This window comes from Miniopterus schreibersii (genome assembly GCF_964146895.1).
Source record: "Miniopterus schreibersii genome assembly, chromosome: 6".
Taxonomy (NCBI): domain Eukaryota; kingdom Metazoa; phylum Chordata; class Mammalia; order Chiroptera; family Miniopteridae; genus Miniopterus; species Miniopterus schreibersii.
Window position 1 is genome coordinate 24,122,227 of NC_138107.1, and position 18,308 is coordinate 24,140,534.

Consider the following 18,308-nt stretch of genomic DNA (forward strand, 5'->3'; position numbering starts at 1 on the left):
GCCTTTTCTAAAAACAATAGGAGGAAACACCAATTGGAAGCCTCCACTCAACTGTAAGATCTATAATTACCTGAATAGGATTGGATGCTTCTTCCTTCATCCTCGTTGTAGTAAAAGAAAAGATGCTGCTGATTTTGCCATATGTATGCATGTGAGTCATTATTCAAAAATCTAATGTGAATCTAGGACCCATTTGGATTCCCCCCTCCCCCCACTTTAATCATAATGAAACTATAGATCATTCTTTAGTGTTATATTTTTGTATAAAACCTTCTGTGTCAGGTTCTACTTATGACTACTATGAGGGCAGGGACCCAGAGCTTAATTATTTATTGCTTTTTCCCTAACTTGTAGTAGACTCTTAGCTACTGTAGCAAACTCTCAACTATTTATGGAATAAGTGATCAAGAGATGACACTATACTTGAGGTATTACCAAGACACTTGCACATTTTAACATCTCTGAAATTGAGAGGCACCTTAACAATCACTGTTGGCTAGATTGGATTTGCATTTGCTTCTGTCTCTGCCAGTCACCTAGAGAAACAACCAGCCTGAGACCCAGTTTAAATTAAATTCTCTGCTTAAGGATTACTGTGTCACACTTATAACATGAATTTACTCTGAAAACTTGACTAATGCTTATGTTTTAAACCACAAGAGATTTCTTTTTCCACCTATCCAGTGTCAAGATTGAGTGTGCAAATTATGTTGCTTATCTTTTCTCTGTGGTTGATTTATAGTGTTTCAGCTGTATGATGGGAGCCTCCTATTGAACTCCTTTTGGCCCCTTCCTGCCTTCCTTCCTTGCACATAAAATAGCTTATCTTGTAATTGATGGTATTTTATATTTGATTAAATGTGGTATATTTCATCTGTGAAGGAGATCTTTACTTCGGTGGGAACTAGGAAACAAGCTAAATATACCTTCCTAGGTGTGTGTTCATTCTGAAATAGGTGTAACTTGATTTGAAACTCAAATGCTGATTTTCATCAACATATGCTATTTGTTCCATCTTAGGCGGGCCGTCTAGATGAACAACTGCCCAAGCAAATTCCTTTCACCATCCTCTCAGGAGATCAAGGTTTTCTGGAGCTAGAGAATCAATTTAAGAAGACTCAGAGACCAGCACATATACTAAACCCTCACCACTTAGAGGGAGATATGATGTGTGCCTTGTTAAATAGCATATCTGATACCACCAAAGGTATGCAGCTGCAGTCACAGTGCAAACCGCCCAAGAGGAGGAGACTTCACTGCTGAGAAAAACCAATAAACTGCTGTCCACTAGTGAAACGTTGCCTGCTCACTAAACCATCATGCTCTCATACTTCTGTTTATTTTTTCCTTACCTCACTTCCATTCTTAACTTTTTCAGAATAGGAAAAATACATAATTTTCTGGAACCTTTTTGATCTAATGGAGAAATCTGTATTCATGTATATAACATATTCATGGTATGAAATAATGTTAGTACAGTTTTGCAAAGCTAAGAATCCAGAGTTTCACTTTGTTTCTAAAATTCCAAATTTATCTTTAACTTTTCAGAAAGCAAAGTTCTTACAGGTGAATACAGAAAGCAATAAATAGTAATTATTTCAATACCTCCACCCCTAAGAAAAAGACCATTTAAGAGGTTGACAGTGACAAAAATGAAGCCCTGAAAGATCTTTAGTTCCTTGAAAGGGATTGGTACTTCCTGTCCTATTCCTGAAACTTCTCTGCCTTTCTGAAATTGTTGAAAGAAAGACAGTAGTAATGTCCAATTTCACTAACCAGTATTTAAGAAAAAATGTAATTCTAGAGATTCAGAAAGGTGGGGTTCCCCCCCCCCTACAATTTCTGAAGTAGATGTGGATAGAAGAGAATAAAAATAATGCTTTTCAAATATCCTAAAACTTGCAGCCATGAATAGAATGCAAAGGTATTGATGAATGACCTCAATGAGAAACCGACTACTTTTTGGCATTTTTATTACATGCCTTTAAATTTTCCAACTTTGCCCACCTTCTAGGTATTTATTTGGAGCCACATTTTGATTGAAGGACCATTCTGAAGAATTTTGCTGGATCACTTACTACAGTGAATTAATTCACTTCTGCAAACTTAGGGGTCATTAATCAAGCCCAACTGTGCTCTTTAAAGGAAAATCGACTCTGTTTTGCATATTTATGTCATGCCTTAGTATTGACTTTTATCTTTCTATTCAGTAAATTTTGGTTTTTATCCACTTGCTTTTTTTAAATCTTTGGCTTTTTTTTTTAATGTCGTCTTCTTCCTCTCTTTTGCCATCCTCTTTCCCTTAACATTTATTTAATATCTTGTAAAATACTTAAATTTTCACCTTTGCTACCCTTTTCTTCTCTTTTGCTGATGCTTTTGGGAGTGTTTCTTTTGCAATTTAGAATGTGAAACCTGTTACGGATTTGCCCTTATTTCAACTTTATTTGGAATAAGAGCTGCACATGAGTAGGTCCACATGGGTATATTAGGGTTGGAGGTAACATATAGGTTATTGTTACATGCTGATTGTTCCCTTCTAAATGCCTCTTATGCTCTAGGTGGTTTTTTTGGTTTTGTTTTGTTTTTATCATTTGTTCCTAATCAGTGCTCTTTTGAACTTACTACTCTTTGGGGGCACATGTGTACTTTATTCTGAATTTTTGCAAAATGCAGAGATCATGCAGTACAAAAAGAGTGGCATGGGCTTTGCTTCAAATACTAACTTTGTTGCTTCCTAACTTTGTGATTTCAGACAAGTTACTCAACTTTTTATGAGTCTCACTTTTCATATCTATAAGGTAGAAATTAGTGATATGTATAAAGTGCTGTATGGGCTTAATAAGTAGCAGCTATTTTTATTATTAATACTGTAAAAAGAAAATATGATTCCTACCCTCTAGATTTTTTTTTTAAGTTTTCCCCCAATTTTTATTTTATTATAGTAAAATACAAAAAACTTAAGTTTTATCATCTTTGTCATCCTGAAATGTACAGTTTAGTAGTATTAACTACATTTACATTGTTGGGTAGACATCACCACCATCCATCTCAGAACTTTTCTCATCTTGCAAAGCTGAAACTCTGAACCAATTAAACAATAGCTCTCCATTCCCCTTTCCCCCAGCCCCTGGCAACCACTACTGCACTTTCTGTCTCTAATTTTGACTACTCTTAAGTATTTCATATAAGTGAAATCATATAATACTTGTCTTTTTGTGACTGGCTTATTTCATTTAGCATAATGTCCTCAGGTTTCATCCATGTAATAGCATATGTCAGAATTTCCTTTTTAAGGCTGAACAATAATCTATGTGTATACTCCATTTTGCTTATCCATTTATTAACCGATGGCTAATTTAATTGTGTCCATATTTTACTACTGTGAATAATGTTGCTATGAGCATGGGTATACAAATATCTCTTTGAGACCCTATTTTCAGTTCTTTTGAGTATATACCCAGAAATTAAATAGCTGGATTATATGGTAATTCTATTTTTAGTTTTTTAGGAAACAACCATACTGATTTTCACAGGGATGGTACCATTTTATTTACATTTCCACCAATAGTTCACAGAGGTCTCAGTTTTTCTACACACTTGCCAACACTTGATATTTTCTGTTTTTTGTTTGTTTGTGTTTGATAATAGCCATCCTAATGAGTGTAAAGTGGTATCTCATTGTAGTTTTGAGTTGTACTTCCTTAATGATTAGGATGTTGAGCATCTTTTCATGTACTGTGGCCACTACACTTTAAAAGTCATGAAAATTATTAATATTAAGTGGCCAAAGAAGTATGGAGTACTTAAATCATGATATTTTATTTAGATCTAGATTTAAAGATGCTTTAGTAATTTTAAAATTCAAAAAAATAAGTTACACTGAATCACAGTATGTTCAGATTCAGTTATCTGATTGAAGACACAATTTTTTTCCCATGAACAACCTAAAGGCATCAAATTACCTGGTAGTGAACTTTATACAATAGTGCCCCCCCCCCCCCCCCGCAGGGGATAAGTTCTAAGACTGCAGACAGTACCAAACCCTACATATACTATGTTTTTTTTTAATATACATACATACCTTTTTACTTAAAGGAAGCACTTTACGGCTCTTCTTTGGCACATCCAAATTGCCTGCACTGTCATTCTTGACCTTTGGGCCATTATTAACTAAAATAAGGGTTCCTTGAACACAAGTACTGTGAGATGCTGTGACAGTTAATCTCATAACTAAGACAGCTACTAAATGACTAACGGGGAGGTAGCATATACAGTTGACCTTTGCACAGTGCAGGGGTTAGGGGTGCTCACCTCCTGCACAGTCAAAAATCTGTGTATAACTACACAGTCAGCCTTCTGAATATAGATCCGCAACCACAGAGTACACCCTTGAACAATGTGGATTTGAACTATGCAGATCAATTGAAAACATCCACATATAAGTGGACCTGTGTAGTTCAAACCAGTGTTGCTCAAGGGTCAACTGTACAGTGCAGACACTGGACGAAAGGATGATTCATGCCCTGCATCGGGGTGAAACGATGACATGAGGTTTCATCATGGTACTCAGAACAGTGCACAATTTAAAACCTATGAATTATTTCTGGACTTCTTCATTTAATATTTTTGGACTGTGGTTGACTATATGTAATTGAAACCACAGAATGTAAAACCATGGGAAAGGGGGACCTAATGTAGTAAGAAAATCAAAGTACAGTTACTTTCTTGGATAACATCACATTTTCTAACAAATATGGCTTTGTGAATAATAGTTTCCGTTAAGGAATGGTATTATATATTGGAACTTGGAAAATTTCTCAGTGTCCACAAATAGGGTAACTCTTGTTGGGCCATTAGGGTAATTTTGGTTACCACAGAATGCCAGGATAGCGTCTTTCATCTGGCTTCTTAGCACAATGTTCCTGTGACCTCCAGACAGTTTCTTAACGCAGTGTGGTTTTCTGGGGGGAGTCAGTCGACCTTTTTGAGAACCTAACCAAAGCTTTCTGTGCCTCTTTCTGTAAAAGTGTACATGTATATACAGTATCATGTACAGTTCCAGGGGATTTATGGTCTCAAGGCTCCAACCAGCCAACCATACTACTCTTTATCTTTTGGATATGACAAAACATTTAGACTATAAGTAACATACAATAGAAGTTCTCTCATGTTCATCATTTTGTAAGCAATCTGGCATTTTTTCAGGTTTTTAAAATCATCATAGCATAGACAAATGATATAAGTGTGAACCTCTTATTCTTCTCCAACTTTTCAGAAATTTTTCATTATTAGAACCAGAAAATGATTTTGTATAAACAGGAAGAATCTGTTGAATAGTGTCATGAGACTCAGTGATCATATGGTATTTTATACTTTGAGAATTTAATCTTTGCCAATTTTTCAGTTAACTGAAAGTTTTTCAGGAGGTACTTATCTCAGTAAAAATAAAACCAGAATTGCTGGTTTCATATACAGATGTCTAGTCATTTGGCCATAAGGTATCACTCTGTTGCTTGGTGGGATGGGGACAGGTAGATAAGTAGCTTTACTACTGGTACGTTTTTAGTTCTCTGACTTGGTTAAGGTAACTCAGTTACTCTTTGTAGCAAGGTGAGCCTTCATACTAATTTTGAGATTTAAATCAGTCACAGTTTTTACCCTATAAATTCTCCTTTTAAGCATCAGGGTTTTAGCACCAACATTTTTATTACAGCTATGATATATAAAGATATTTATATCTTTATAGAGATATTTAAAAATATTAATCTGTCTTAATTAACACCATTGGCCCTCTTATCCTTCATCAGTTTTATTTTTTAATGTACTTCACTTTTTTAAAACTTGCCACGATACATGGATCCTTTACGATAATCCTAATCAGAGGAGGCAGGTAGATGCTCTTCTTTTAGATCTTTAACATTTTATTCACAAATACATGTTCATTAACTGAAGCCTCATGTTTCAAAGATGCAAATATAACTTGTCACATAAATGTTGTTTTAGAGAAGAGAAAGGGAACTAACCTTTATTGAGGACTTATGTGCTGGCCACCAGGCTAGCTGCTTTTTATGTTTGTAGTGTTTGAAGATGTTTAAAGAACTTCCTCCACATGTTATTCAGTCCTCTTTACAACACTGAGTTAGGAAGTGGTAGGTTATCCCATTTTATAGACGAGGAAGCAGAGGTCCAGAAAAGTTACCATAAGCTACGTGTGACCACACGCGTGTTTTTTTCATCAGTATCACTGATACAAATTCCTGATTTTATGATGTAGAGAGAATCCAGTGTGAATTACTGTCTCTCAGCATATCCTTGAAGGGTGAAGACAAAAGTCATTCTGCTTCAGTCTAACAACATTTGCAGAATCAATTTGGTAAAGATACCAAATATGAGAGTTTTGTGTTTTTTTTTTAACAACATTCAAGATGTGGGGTTTTTGTTTGTTTTCAGAAAATAAAAAGATTTGATTGTGGGTTCTGGTACTTAATAAAGTAAGATGATTGTATGTCAAACATACCCACCAAAAATGATCAGCATTATAAGATCCCTAGGATCTTTTATAATTAGACAAATAAGCCCCATTTTCTTTTCTTAATGATTGTAGAAATGCATTCTCAATGTGATGAGCACATGCTGAGTTATAGAAACCATGCAAGCACCATTTTTAATTTACCTTGTATGATGTTGTTCCCCTGCTTGTAATACATTCTCCATAACATGAAATGACTATGCTTCTTGTTTTTACAACACTGACCATACATCTTAAGGATTTTTTTGTTTGTTTTTACTTTCCAAAGTGTTGGACTGTTGCACCTATCTCAGCCAAACTCCTTGATTGAATTTCTGAGTTACCATTTTCACTGTTTCTTTGGTGACAGCCTTTGCTTATATAATAAATTCTGTGGGCTTTTAATGATCTGTTTATATAATAGAACTTGACCATATCTTGTAGTTTAGTTGAAGAACATTAACTTGATTTAATATTTTCTTTTTAAAGACATAGTTTTATATGTTCAATAGTTTATCGTTAAGTAAATAAACATCCTCTCTGCAATTTTATGCAAAGTATTTACTTAGAATGTTTTTTCTTAGGTAATACAAAAATGAATTTGAGCATAGGCTGTTATGTATTAATGAATTCAAGTTGAAAACAAAAGATGATTTTTGTTGACCCTAAACACTTTCCTTGGACTGTGTGATTTATGGGCCCAGAACATTGTTGTATCTATTTTGTTTGTATCTTTGTTTGGGAATGAATGGGGTGTAGGTATTAAGTATAGTTGGTATCTATAGAATCATACCAATTACAGAGATTTTAAAAGCCTTCTTTAAAATTGAACATAAAGGTTCACCCGTGTTGTGAAAGTGTAGATGACTGAAGTAGCACCAAGCTCTATGGAACAGGCATTATATAAAATAATAGTTGAACTTCATTCTAAGCCTACCTGCCTGTTGTTTCCTTAGCCTATTAATGAAATTATAGGTTGCTGCTTTGGATACCATCCCCAAACTCTATGTGATATAATTCTGATCAAAGTACTGAAAATAGGATGGAATTCTGTACTACTGGTGGAGCTGACTGAGGCAAAGGAAACTTTTTAATTTTTGCAACCTAGTATCAAGCTAATCCTTGTAATTCAAATCTACAGTTTTACCTTAGGTTTGTATGCAATGATGATGAATTTTTTAAAATAAAAAAATTGTATTTACTTAGAAGCATTCTGAATGTCAACAGAATAGCTGCAACTTTTTTTTTTTCAATTAGAGTTGTATTCAGTTAACAGAACAATCATTTCATATAAACTGCACCAGCGACAACTGAAGATGAAAAAACTACCATCCCCATATGTAACTAATTTCTGCTGTGGACCAACAAGAACCTGCTTTAAATTTCCATGCCAGTTTACTACCCCCGTACTGTACCAGGCGAGGCTGATGGCTATTGAAAATACCACCAGGACAGGGCTATCTAAAGACATTCAGTAGTGTTTACTATTCAAAAAAAGACACTACGGTTTAAAAACAAATCCAACACAGCCTTACATTTTGTTTTGTTTTGTTTTTTCTTTAAAAGGAGTGAGTTGTATTCAGGGGGTTAAGTACTTTATAAACGAGAAAAAACTGCGCTAGAACCAACTTACTCATCCTCTTCATCTTCCCCCTCTTTCTTTTTTCATCCTTGACGGCGCCTTCTTTGCTGCTTCAGGCCTTCCTTTAGCTCAGTGTGGAGAGCATCCTTTCTGCATTTCAGCTTAGCCACCTTCGTTTTCATCCGGCTGCTTGCCATCTGCAGCAGCGACCACATCTCTCCCAGCTGCTTTGCAGCATCGCCAGTGGATAGGCCGGGAGCTCTCCTTTTGGTTTTGGGCGATACTCAGAACAAAATGAGAAAAAGGCCAAAGGAGGCCTCTTAGGTGCTTCGGGATCCTTGAACTTCTTTTTTGTTTCTCTTTTAAAAGGGATATGTTTTCATTTATCTTTCATAACAGGCCTTGTCTGCCTTTGCCATGTCGTCAGGATTTTCCTTTCTCTTTAGCAGACATGGTCTTCCACCTCTCTGAGCACTTAGAAAACTCTGAGAAGTTGACTGAAGCATCTGGGTGCTGTTTCTTGTGCTGCTCCCAACAAGTTTGCACAAAGAAAGCATATGATGACATTTTGCCTCTTGGCTTCTTACGATCTCCTTTGCCCATGTTTAATTACTTTTCCTCAGTGAACACAGTGTTGCCCAGTGCCTGTTCAGCTCGCATTTGACCCAGCACTATCAATGGAGCTCTGCAGTGGCTGCAATAATGAATTGTGCAGACCAGTTAAGACATTCCCCTTTTGACTGACCTTAACTTTGAATTATAGTGACAGAAACTTGGGTATTTTATCTTTGTACCTAATGTTTAAAGTCTTAATTTGTTATTCTTCAAATCTTAACTAATGTTTTATTTTACTAAAACATTACTTGAAATATTTGAAGCAGCAGGTGTATATCACAGAGTGTAGAAAAAGCAATAGTATTTTTGCTGGAATGGCAAAAAGTGACTTGTAATAACAAATTTTTCCAGCAAAGGAATATAAGAGATATATAGTGATTTTTTATTTATAAACAATCACAAGTCTTTAACTTTTAAATGTATATTTTAAATTTTACCTTTTTCCAGAGAAGCAGATATGTCCATTTGACTTGGATTTAATTATTTAAACCCTGATTCTGTCACTCTGAGCTTTATATAAAGGGTGGGGCAAAAGTAGGTTTACAGTTGTTCACATGGAAAATACAATAATTAATAAATAATACAAGAATAAACTGTTTTGCATGCTCACAGCTATAAACCTACTTTTCTCCCACCCTGTATGTGTGTTCATATATATACATATATATACATACCTATATATATACACATATACACACACATATATACATATATATATAAATGTAGTGACAGTAACAAGCCAAAAAGCCAAATATTAGGTCACTGATACACCATGGTTCAAATTTTAAGTGACTTTGGCAATACCTGGTCAGTCGTGTCATTTTTATTAAGCCTTAGGTCTCATTATGAAAGCATATAAGACATGAGGTGAGTGAGTTTGCCATGCAGAGGCATTGTTAATTCTGTTGTTTCTATAGAGGTGAATGCATATGATTTTCAAGATACGGGAGAATTTTATCTGGCACCAAGGTTGTAAGATGTTGTGATGCAAGTGAAACGAGTTTCTTCGTTAGACCCAAATAAACATACTAGCTTCTTAAAATTTAGTTTTTTTAAATACTAGAATTTTTATTTCTTCAACAGTTATGTTAAAAGAACATTTTCAAATAATTTTTTGACTATAGAACTAAAGTTGAATTGCCTATTTCATTAGTTTTTATTTTATTCTTGATTTATGTAATGTAATTTGATAATTTTTTAAAATTAAATAAATAAACCAAACCTAAAGGGAAAGTGGTGTTCTACTAATGGATTATAGTTAGTAAGCTTGGGTATGGGAGAAGACATTGATAATATTGTTTGAGAATACATAAATTATGGCATAATAACTTCAGAAATTCACTTGTATTTATTGATTCTGCCTTACAGAATGTGACAGTGATGACAACCTGGGTATAAAAAGTACTCCGATGGAAGAAGAATTCAGATCCACAGAAGGTAACCTAATTGCATAATTAATCCTTTCCCTACTTGAGTGTATCTTCTATGTTTTTTCCCCCCTCTCACCCATACTCCCTCCTACCCCTGAGGTTAAAAATAGTTATTTCCTCATGCAAAGGATAGTGTGCATTTTCTCATGTAAGATGATTTAGGGATAATATTAATTTAGGAGGCTAGAACAGGAAACAGACAATTATGGCCCTTGGACCAAGTCCAATCCACTTCCTATTTTGCAAATAGTTTTTTTAGAACACACTCCTGTTTAAGTGTTGAATGTGCTGTGGCTATTACATTACAAGAGCAAAGTTGAGTAGTTGTGACACAAACAGTATAGATTACCCCTAGTCCCACACTAGCCTAAAATAATTATTTTCTGACCCTTTGCAGAAAAAGTTTGCTAACCCCTAGGCTTGGAGAAGATCATGATTTCCTAATTTTCACTTATTTTGAGTAGTATTAAGTTAACAATATTAAAAGTTATGCAGTAGAACTATGAAAGCAAGCACTTATATCTAAATAGTAATGGACTGTTTCTATAATTAAAATTTGTTCCCTCTTTTCAAAGGAAAATCTTATTTCATTCCATAGGTTAAAGAGAACTTTTTGTATTACTTTACAATAAATAACTTACTGACTATACCACTATTTGGTTGAGTCATATGCCCATTTTTTTCTCTTGGTTTTTCCATAAAATACTGATTTTAAATATCCGTGGGGGGAAAATGAAACAATGGATTTTAGAAAAAATACTTTAAGCTTCACTGAAGAAGTTGAAACTATTACATTGGCATCTTTAACATAAAGGAGAACAGTAGGAGTGAGAATGTGGAGAATAAAAAGTAAGGAGGGAGCCAAACAGAATGGCCTAACTCATTTGTTTTCTTTCTATCTGCTTGATCTCTCATACAATGAAATTAGTTTGACTAAAAGCATACTAGAGCTTTATACTATTAGGAGTTAGGGAATTCAAGTTGGTCAGTGGAATTGATTCATCCATTTCGTGAAATAGAAAACTAATCTTTCTCTGTTATTGCTAGAATTCACTGGTTAAACAATGTTTATAGTAAATCTACAGCCTAATTGGAAGCAAGCTTTTTGACCAGTTGTTATCCCCAATGTGCCCTTTAAAGTCTAGCTCAGTGCTTAGCCGTCACATAATGATGAGTTAAACAAATGAAAGAACTTTTATGAGTTTTAAACAAAAACTGCCAGCTAAGTTATCAAGCCCACGAAAAGATAAACACCATTGAGCTTCTATGTAGTTCAGACTTTGCAGTGTTTATTTGCCACCCATACTGATCTCATGGAAAATGCCAGACAAAATTATAACTTTTAAATAAACACACTTGGGGAGCCTTCACAGTTTTGTGGGCTCCTAGCTGAGATGTATTTAACTGAGTATGTGGAATTTCTAGCATTTTATTATCTATGTAATGCATTTTATGGTTTGAAGGTTTGGAGAAGCTTTACATTTTTGTGATTCTTTAGTTTGGAAAAAGGATTACCGTTACAGGGTGAAAGAGAAGGTACTTTAAACTTTTAAGTCGTTGTCATATGAGGTCTGGACATAATGCTTTAATTCCAAGAAAAATCAAAAGGGTGTTGTTATGTGTGTGTTGTCTTTCATTTCCTGATGCTATATATTATTATTATATACATTATATATTATATTATTGTTATATGTGGAATATAAGTGAGAAGTGCATAGTGTTCCATGTAAATTAAGGAATCTGATCTCCTCTGCACTTTAATGTCCTTTCTTTTCCTTCTCCTTTTCACCCAACAGGAACTAGCTCAAATGTCATCTCTTAGGTTGAATCATATATAATTGTCATTTTTGTAGGCAATTTTGTATGGTCAATGCCTCTCCTAGATTTTCCATCTTTAGAGAGAGCTAACCCCTGCCTCCTCTAGCCTCCCTCTGTCCCATACCAAGTGACTTTAAAATTTCTGTCTGGCCCTGGGCGGTGTGGCTCAGTTGGTTAGAGCGTCGTCCCCTATACGGTTGCAGGTTTGATTCCCGATAAGGGCACATACCTAGGTTGTGGGTTTGATCCCCAGTCGGGGCATGTATGGAAGGCAACCAATCGATGTTCTCTCTCACATCGATGTTTCTTTCTCCCTTCCTCTCTCTCTAAAATCAATAAGCATATTCTCAAGGATTAAAAAATAAATATTTTCTTCTGTCTGTGCCTCTCATTTCCATTGAACTATGAGTTCCTTAAGGGGTAGGATCATGTTTTATTTATCTTTATTTCAACAGCATCTGACACGGTGTGCGGCACTAAATGCTTGGTTATTGAATGAATAACAAACTTAAACAAACTTCAAACATGTTAGAGCTACCAAGACCCATCTCTCTGTAACTGGATGAAGGAATGAAGACTGAGCCTATTTGGTTGGGAAGAATATTAGGTGATTTTGTTGACCCTGTACTATGAAAGCAAATGATGTTCTAGTCCAGACCTGATAGCAAAACTCAAAAAAGTTAAAATAACTTCTCAACCTCTCCTCCTTCCCTTCCCAACAGAACACTGTAAATGCCTGTCAAATAGTGGTAGAAGTCAGGATAAATTTGCATGTGGCTTTTTGCCTTGAGGAAAAGTAGATTCTGTAGGTCTGCTTACCTTCTTCCCCTAATTTTCTATGCTATAGTTTTCATTGTAGTATATCTACATGTATTATAAACTCTGCAGGAAAATGTTAGTTTTAGCTTTAAACAGTGCTGTAAATTTTAAAGAGAGAGAAGAAATATATGGTCTTTCATATTTACCCACATAGTTACCATTTCCAGTGACCTTTGTTCCTGTGATCATTCCATTCATCTTCAGATTAGATATTCCTTTATTTTTTTTCAGCCTAAAGAACTTCCTTTCCTTTTATGTAATGCGGTTTTGCTAGTAATGAATATGCTAATTTTGTTTATATGTAACATCTTTATTTTTCCTTTAATCTTTAAGGATGTTTTCTCTGGCTTTAGAATTCTGGTTGACTAATACTTCTCCCTTCATCACTTTAAAGATGCCATTCCATTGTCTTCTGGCCACCATTGTTTTTCATGGTAAATCACCCTAATTTGCATTATTTTCCCCCTAAGTATAGCTGTGTAATTTTTTTCCCCTTTTGATGCTTTCTGCATTTCCTCTTTGTCCTGGGATTTTTAGCAGTTTTTGATAATATCCTTAGATAGAGTTTTCTTTCTATTTATCCTGCTTGGAGTTTTCTTAGCTCCCTGCATCTGTAAGTTTATAGGTTTCCCCAGTTTTAGAAATTTCCAGGCATTATTTCTTCACAATTTTTGCCTCACTTTTCTCCTTTTCTTTTGGAACTCCAATTACATGTGGTAGGCAGCTTAAGTACACATCTGTTCATTTTCTTCCAGTCTTTTTTCTCTTCATTTTGGATAGTTTCAACCTTCAAGTTTATTGACCCTTTTTTCTGCTGCCTCCAATGTTAAACCCATCTATTGAATTTTCCATTTCATATATTGCACTTCTCAGTTCTAGAAGTTCTATTTAGTTGTGTATGTTTTTCATAGTTTTCATTTCTCTTTTGAGATTTCCTGTCCATTTATCCTTAAGTCCTTGAAAATACAACTTTGCTAAAATCCTTTTCTGCTAATTCCAACAGCTTGATTATCTTGGGGGTTAGTTTCCATTGACTGTGTCCATCATATTAGACAACACAGGCATGGTCTATAGTCTTTTGTGTTTGGATGCCTTCAATCAACATTATTTTACAAATTCATCCAGATTTTAGCATGTAGTTTTGATTTGTTCATTTACAATACCTGTGTAATCTATTTTATGTGTAAATCACAACTCATTTATTATTTATAGTCATTTGGTGTGTACTTTTCAGATATTACAAGTAATACTTTAATGAACAGTCTTATACATGTCTCTTGGTGCATATCTGTCCACATTTCTGAGAATATATACCTAGAAGTTGCTTATGTTCAACTTTAGTAGGTAATGCCAAATGGTTTTATTAAAGTGGTTGTTCTAATTTCTTTTGTCACAGTAGTGCATATGAGTTCCCATTAATCTACAGTTTGATTAATCATTGAAATAACTTAGTCTTCTTAATTTTAGTTAGTGATGGGCATGTACTGGTATTTCTTTGTGGTTTTAATTTACATTTTTTTCTGATGAGTAATATTTAACAACCATTTTGACACAATGTCATGTCAGTGCATTTTAAATTTTTTGACAATTTTCTTTTAGATTGTTTTTGTATTGATTTTTCTGAGTTGAAAATCTTTCAGTTCTGTCTGGGTACACAACTTCAGTGTATTGCATATATTTTTTCCCACTCTATGGTTTGCCTTTTTACTCATTTAATGGTGTCTTTTGATGAATAAACGTAATTTTAATACATTCCAAATTACCATTCTTTTCCATAATGGTTTTCGACCTACCACCATTTATTAAATTAAAATGACCATCTTTTCCCACCATTCTGCAATACCACCTTTGTCATAAATCAAGTTTCCATATATGCATGGAAGCTGTTTCAAAGGTGTCTATGCTGTTCCTTTGGTCTGTTCATCTATTCTTGCGCTAGTGCCACACCCTTAATTACTGTAACTTCATAATGAGTTTTCATATCTTTACAAATCTTGTTATTTTAATTCCTCTTTGCTAAGAGTATCTTGGCTTTTCTTTGTACTTCTTCAGCCCTCTGAATTCATCTGAAGGCAACTCACTGACCTAGAACCTAGGTTTAACTTAACACACAGGATATACCAGCTTGTAGTATTTTAAATTACAGACAACCTAACACCAGTGTCCCAGCTCAGGAAGGGGCAGCTGCATCCTAGCAGGATCACTGGTCCTATGGACCTCTGGTAGGCTTTGAGAGACTGTAGACTGGATGGGATGAGATAAATCTGGTGTCAAAAGCTAGTGAAGGCCAAGAAATTGACACCTAATTCCACCCTCCTGCACTTTAGCATCATTCTCAGGGAGGAAATGGAGAGACTTGTGAACCCAAGAATGTCTCTTGCTCACTATTCTGTTTCTGTGCCTGGCATACAGTGGGCATTTAATAAATATTTGTTAAATGAGTGCGTATGTGTATATAATATAGACTTCTCAGAAAACATTATATATAGCCATGAGTTTCACTCTTTGCCTTAGGTGCTAGAAAACTTAAAACTAAAGTTTTAATAGCCTGTGAGATTTTACCATTTCATAGTTTTGCCAATTTCTATTTTATCCTGTGTGCATTACATCCAGTCTTTTGGGAAATACGCGCATGAATTTTTTAATGTTTAATTTAGTGATTACCTATCAGTGATTCTAAAAGCTTGTTGACTTTCTACATCCCTAAATGGAAATAACTTGCAAGTTCCTTAGCACATAAAGCTCATGTGTGTTATAACCCAGTTTGAGGCTATATCCACATTCTCCTACTTTGAAATATTCAGATTTGATGGAGAAACTCCCAGGTTGTTACCATAAGTTTCTCTATTTACTTCTTGAAAAGACAAATGTAGTTGATGGGACTTATAAAGTACATGTTTATTAGTTTCTGCCCTAAATATTAAAATTCTGTTTTTTAATGCAGATGTAGAATTAGAAGAAGCTATTAGAAGAAGCCTTGAGGAAATGTAAAGATATTACCACCCAGCATCAAGTAGCCTTGAAGATACTCAGGATAATGAATTCTTGAATTTGTTTTCTAAAGAAGGCCAGCAATCTACTAGTTAGTGCAGATGTATTTGAAAACCTGCGTTTTTTGCTTTCTCATGTTTAAAATTTTGTATTTGCTTTGTATTTTTGTGCTCTTTTTCAAAAATGTACAGAGGAATAAAGTACATGTTAATGCAAATATATAAATCATGTATTCTATTAGAGGTATGACAGTTTCCCAGTTAACTTAGAATTCATATATTTAGGTTAAAAGAATTAAAAAATAGAAAAGCTCTTGACTATTGTTTATATGTTTCCCAAATAGCATTATTTCTTTATTTGTACTGTACAGATTATTCTAGTTTATTTTTTTTAGGAGTGAAAATGAATATAAATAAAGCTGTCATAGATTAGTTTTTCTGTAAATTCTACTTCTTGTGTGGCACTAACCTATGTATATGATAACCTTTGGGATCTTTGTTTATGATTTTTAGAAGAGAGTAATGGAAACTGATCGTGGAAACAGCTTAAAAATTTTACCAGCAATGTTCTTCTTTGTGGGTTTCACTCAGACTTGTATCCCTGCGTTAATTAGAGCAGCACATTGCTGGAATAAAAAGAACACCCTAATTCCTTTGAAATAATTAAAAAGAAACCTTTTCTATTCCTTTTACCTGCTAGGCTTCTATGTGACTTGTATTACCTACTTTTTAAGGGGAATGGTGTCAAAATATTTGCATAGAATTAAACTTATTTTTAATAATATTAGTCCTTTTTTATGTATTTGTGTAAACATAATCTTTAAAGAATATAATGTGCAAGCTCTACTCAGGAATAATCTTCCTTAACCCTTTAAAACTTTTATTTCATAGGAAAGTATTTTCATTTTAGTTATTAAATTGTTTTTCAGTTTCCTACATTTGGTATTATATATTTACTTTTCAAATGTTGAGGCCCCATTGTGAATAATTAAAAGTATTATTCAGTTAGACTAAGAAGGGCTTGTCATACTATTTGTGTATATACTTCATGTTATTTGACCAGGAATGTTATCCCAAATTTTTGAGTAGTAATTCCTTACCAAACTGAAAATTTTTAAAGAAAAGAATCATGGCTAGAATTTTGTTCTTTTTCTACAATTACATATTTTAGTGTGAAATAGCATTGCTGTATCTTTTTATTAGTATAGTCTTATTGGTCAACATTGGAAATCAATTTGTGTTTTTATTTCTTAAGATGTCAGGTCTACTTGCTTGTATATATTTTTTTAAGTAGACATTATAGGTTGAGAATTACCAGTCATTTTTCCAAAATGACCACACTGTATTTTTAATTTGTATGTTAAGATGGTCAAGTAAGGCCTTAGGAGGTAGTCACTGAGCCAGACCTTATAGACACCTGCAGGAGCTTGCACAATAGTGAGGAGCCTAAAGGACATTCCGGAAAGAGGCGTGGTTAAGCAAATACGGGGGAGGGGAAAAACCACCTCTGTGCCAGAGGTGCCACACAGGTGTGAGGTACACTGGTGCTCTATTAAGAAGCTTTCGGGGCGTATATGGTAGAGAGTAACTGAAGCTTTTCATCAGGACCCTTAAAAAAGTAGTTGAGTTGTTTAATGTTTTAAGTAATTGTCACTGATTGTGTTTCTACTTGTAAAGCAATTAAAAATAATTTTAAACATTTTTTATAATTTGAATTTAATTTAGATACAAGGGGGAGCTGTAATCAATGGATAACATTACAGAAAGTTATGGATAACCAAATTACCAAAGTAAATGTTTCTAACATTGACAAAGATGCTTATCTTTTTATTTTATCGTTCAGTTAATCATTCACTCACAGAATACTTACTGAGTATTTGCCATGTGCCAGTGACTGTTCTAAGCACCTGAGATGTACCAGTGAGCAAAACAAAGCCCACTGTGTGCAGCACACATTGAGGAGAGGAGGTTGGATAGAGTGTTAGGTAATAAGCAAGTATACCCAGTGGTGATAAGTGTAATGAAGGAATATAGGGAAGGGAAAGATAGTGTGGGGGTGGGGAGCTTATTTTTAATGGGGTGGTCTGGAAGGATCCTGACCATAAGAACTTGAACAAAGACCTGAAGAAGTTGCCCTGGCCGGATGGCTCAGTTGGTTGGAGCATTGTCCCATACACCAAAAGTTTGCGGGTTTGATTCCTGGCCAGGGCATATCCCTAGGTTGCAGGTTCAGTCCCTGGAGCGAGTATGGGAGCCAACCAATCGATGTTTCTCCCTCTCTCCCTTCCCCTCTCTCTCAAATCAATATTCTTTCTAAAAAGAAAAGACATGAAGAAGTTGACAGAGTGAGCCGTGTGAATATGTATGAGGAAGAGAGTGCCAGATGGAGGGTGAAAAAGTCTAGAAGTCAGCTTGATATATCCATGGAAAAGCAAGAAGGCTATTATGAGCAAGGAGAGTAATAGATGAAGTCCCTGTGGCCTAAGGATTTTGGTTTTTACTCAAATGAGGAGCCATTGAAGGTTTCAGAGGATAAATTGTGT

At 34.7% G+C, this 18,308-nt stretch overlaps 1 protein-coding gene across 3 annotated transcripts in view; it reads left to right on the top strand.

Annotated features, from left to right (window-relative positions):
• The window catches only part of ZNF451 (zinc finger protein 451), a 74,233-nt gene extending 56,766 nt beyond the window's left edge, over positions 1-17,467 (top strand). For all 3 annotated transcript variants that reach the window (XM_081140090.1, XM_081140092.1, XM_081140091.1), the window contains 4 exons: positions 21-151; positions 1,021-1,207; positions 10,077-10,145; positions 15,720-17,467. In XM_081140090.1, the coding sequence (XP_080996216.1) occupies positions 21-151; positions 1,021-1,207; positions 10,077-10,145; positions 15,720-15,766 (434 nt within the window). In that variant the 3' untranslated portion in view covers positions 15,767-17,467. The remainder of the gene's footprint in view (positions 1-20; positions 152-1,020; positions 1,208-10,076; positions 10,146-15,719) is intronic.
• Positions 17,468-18,308: the final 841 nt, after the last annotated feature.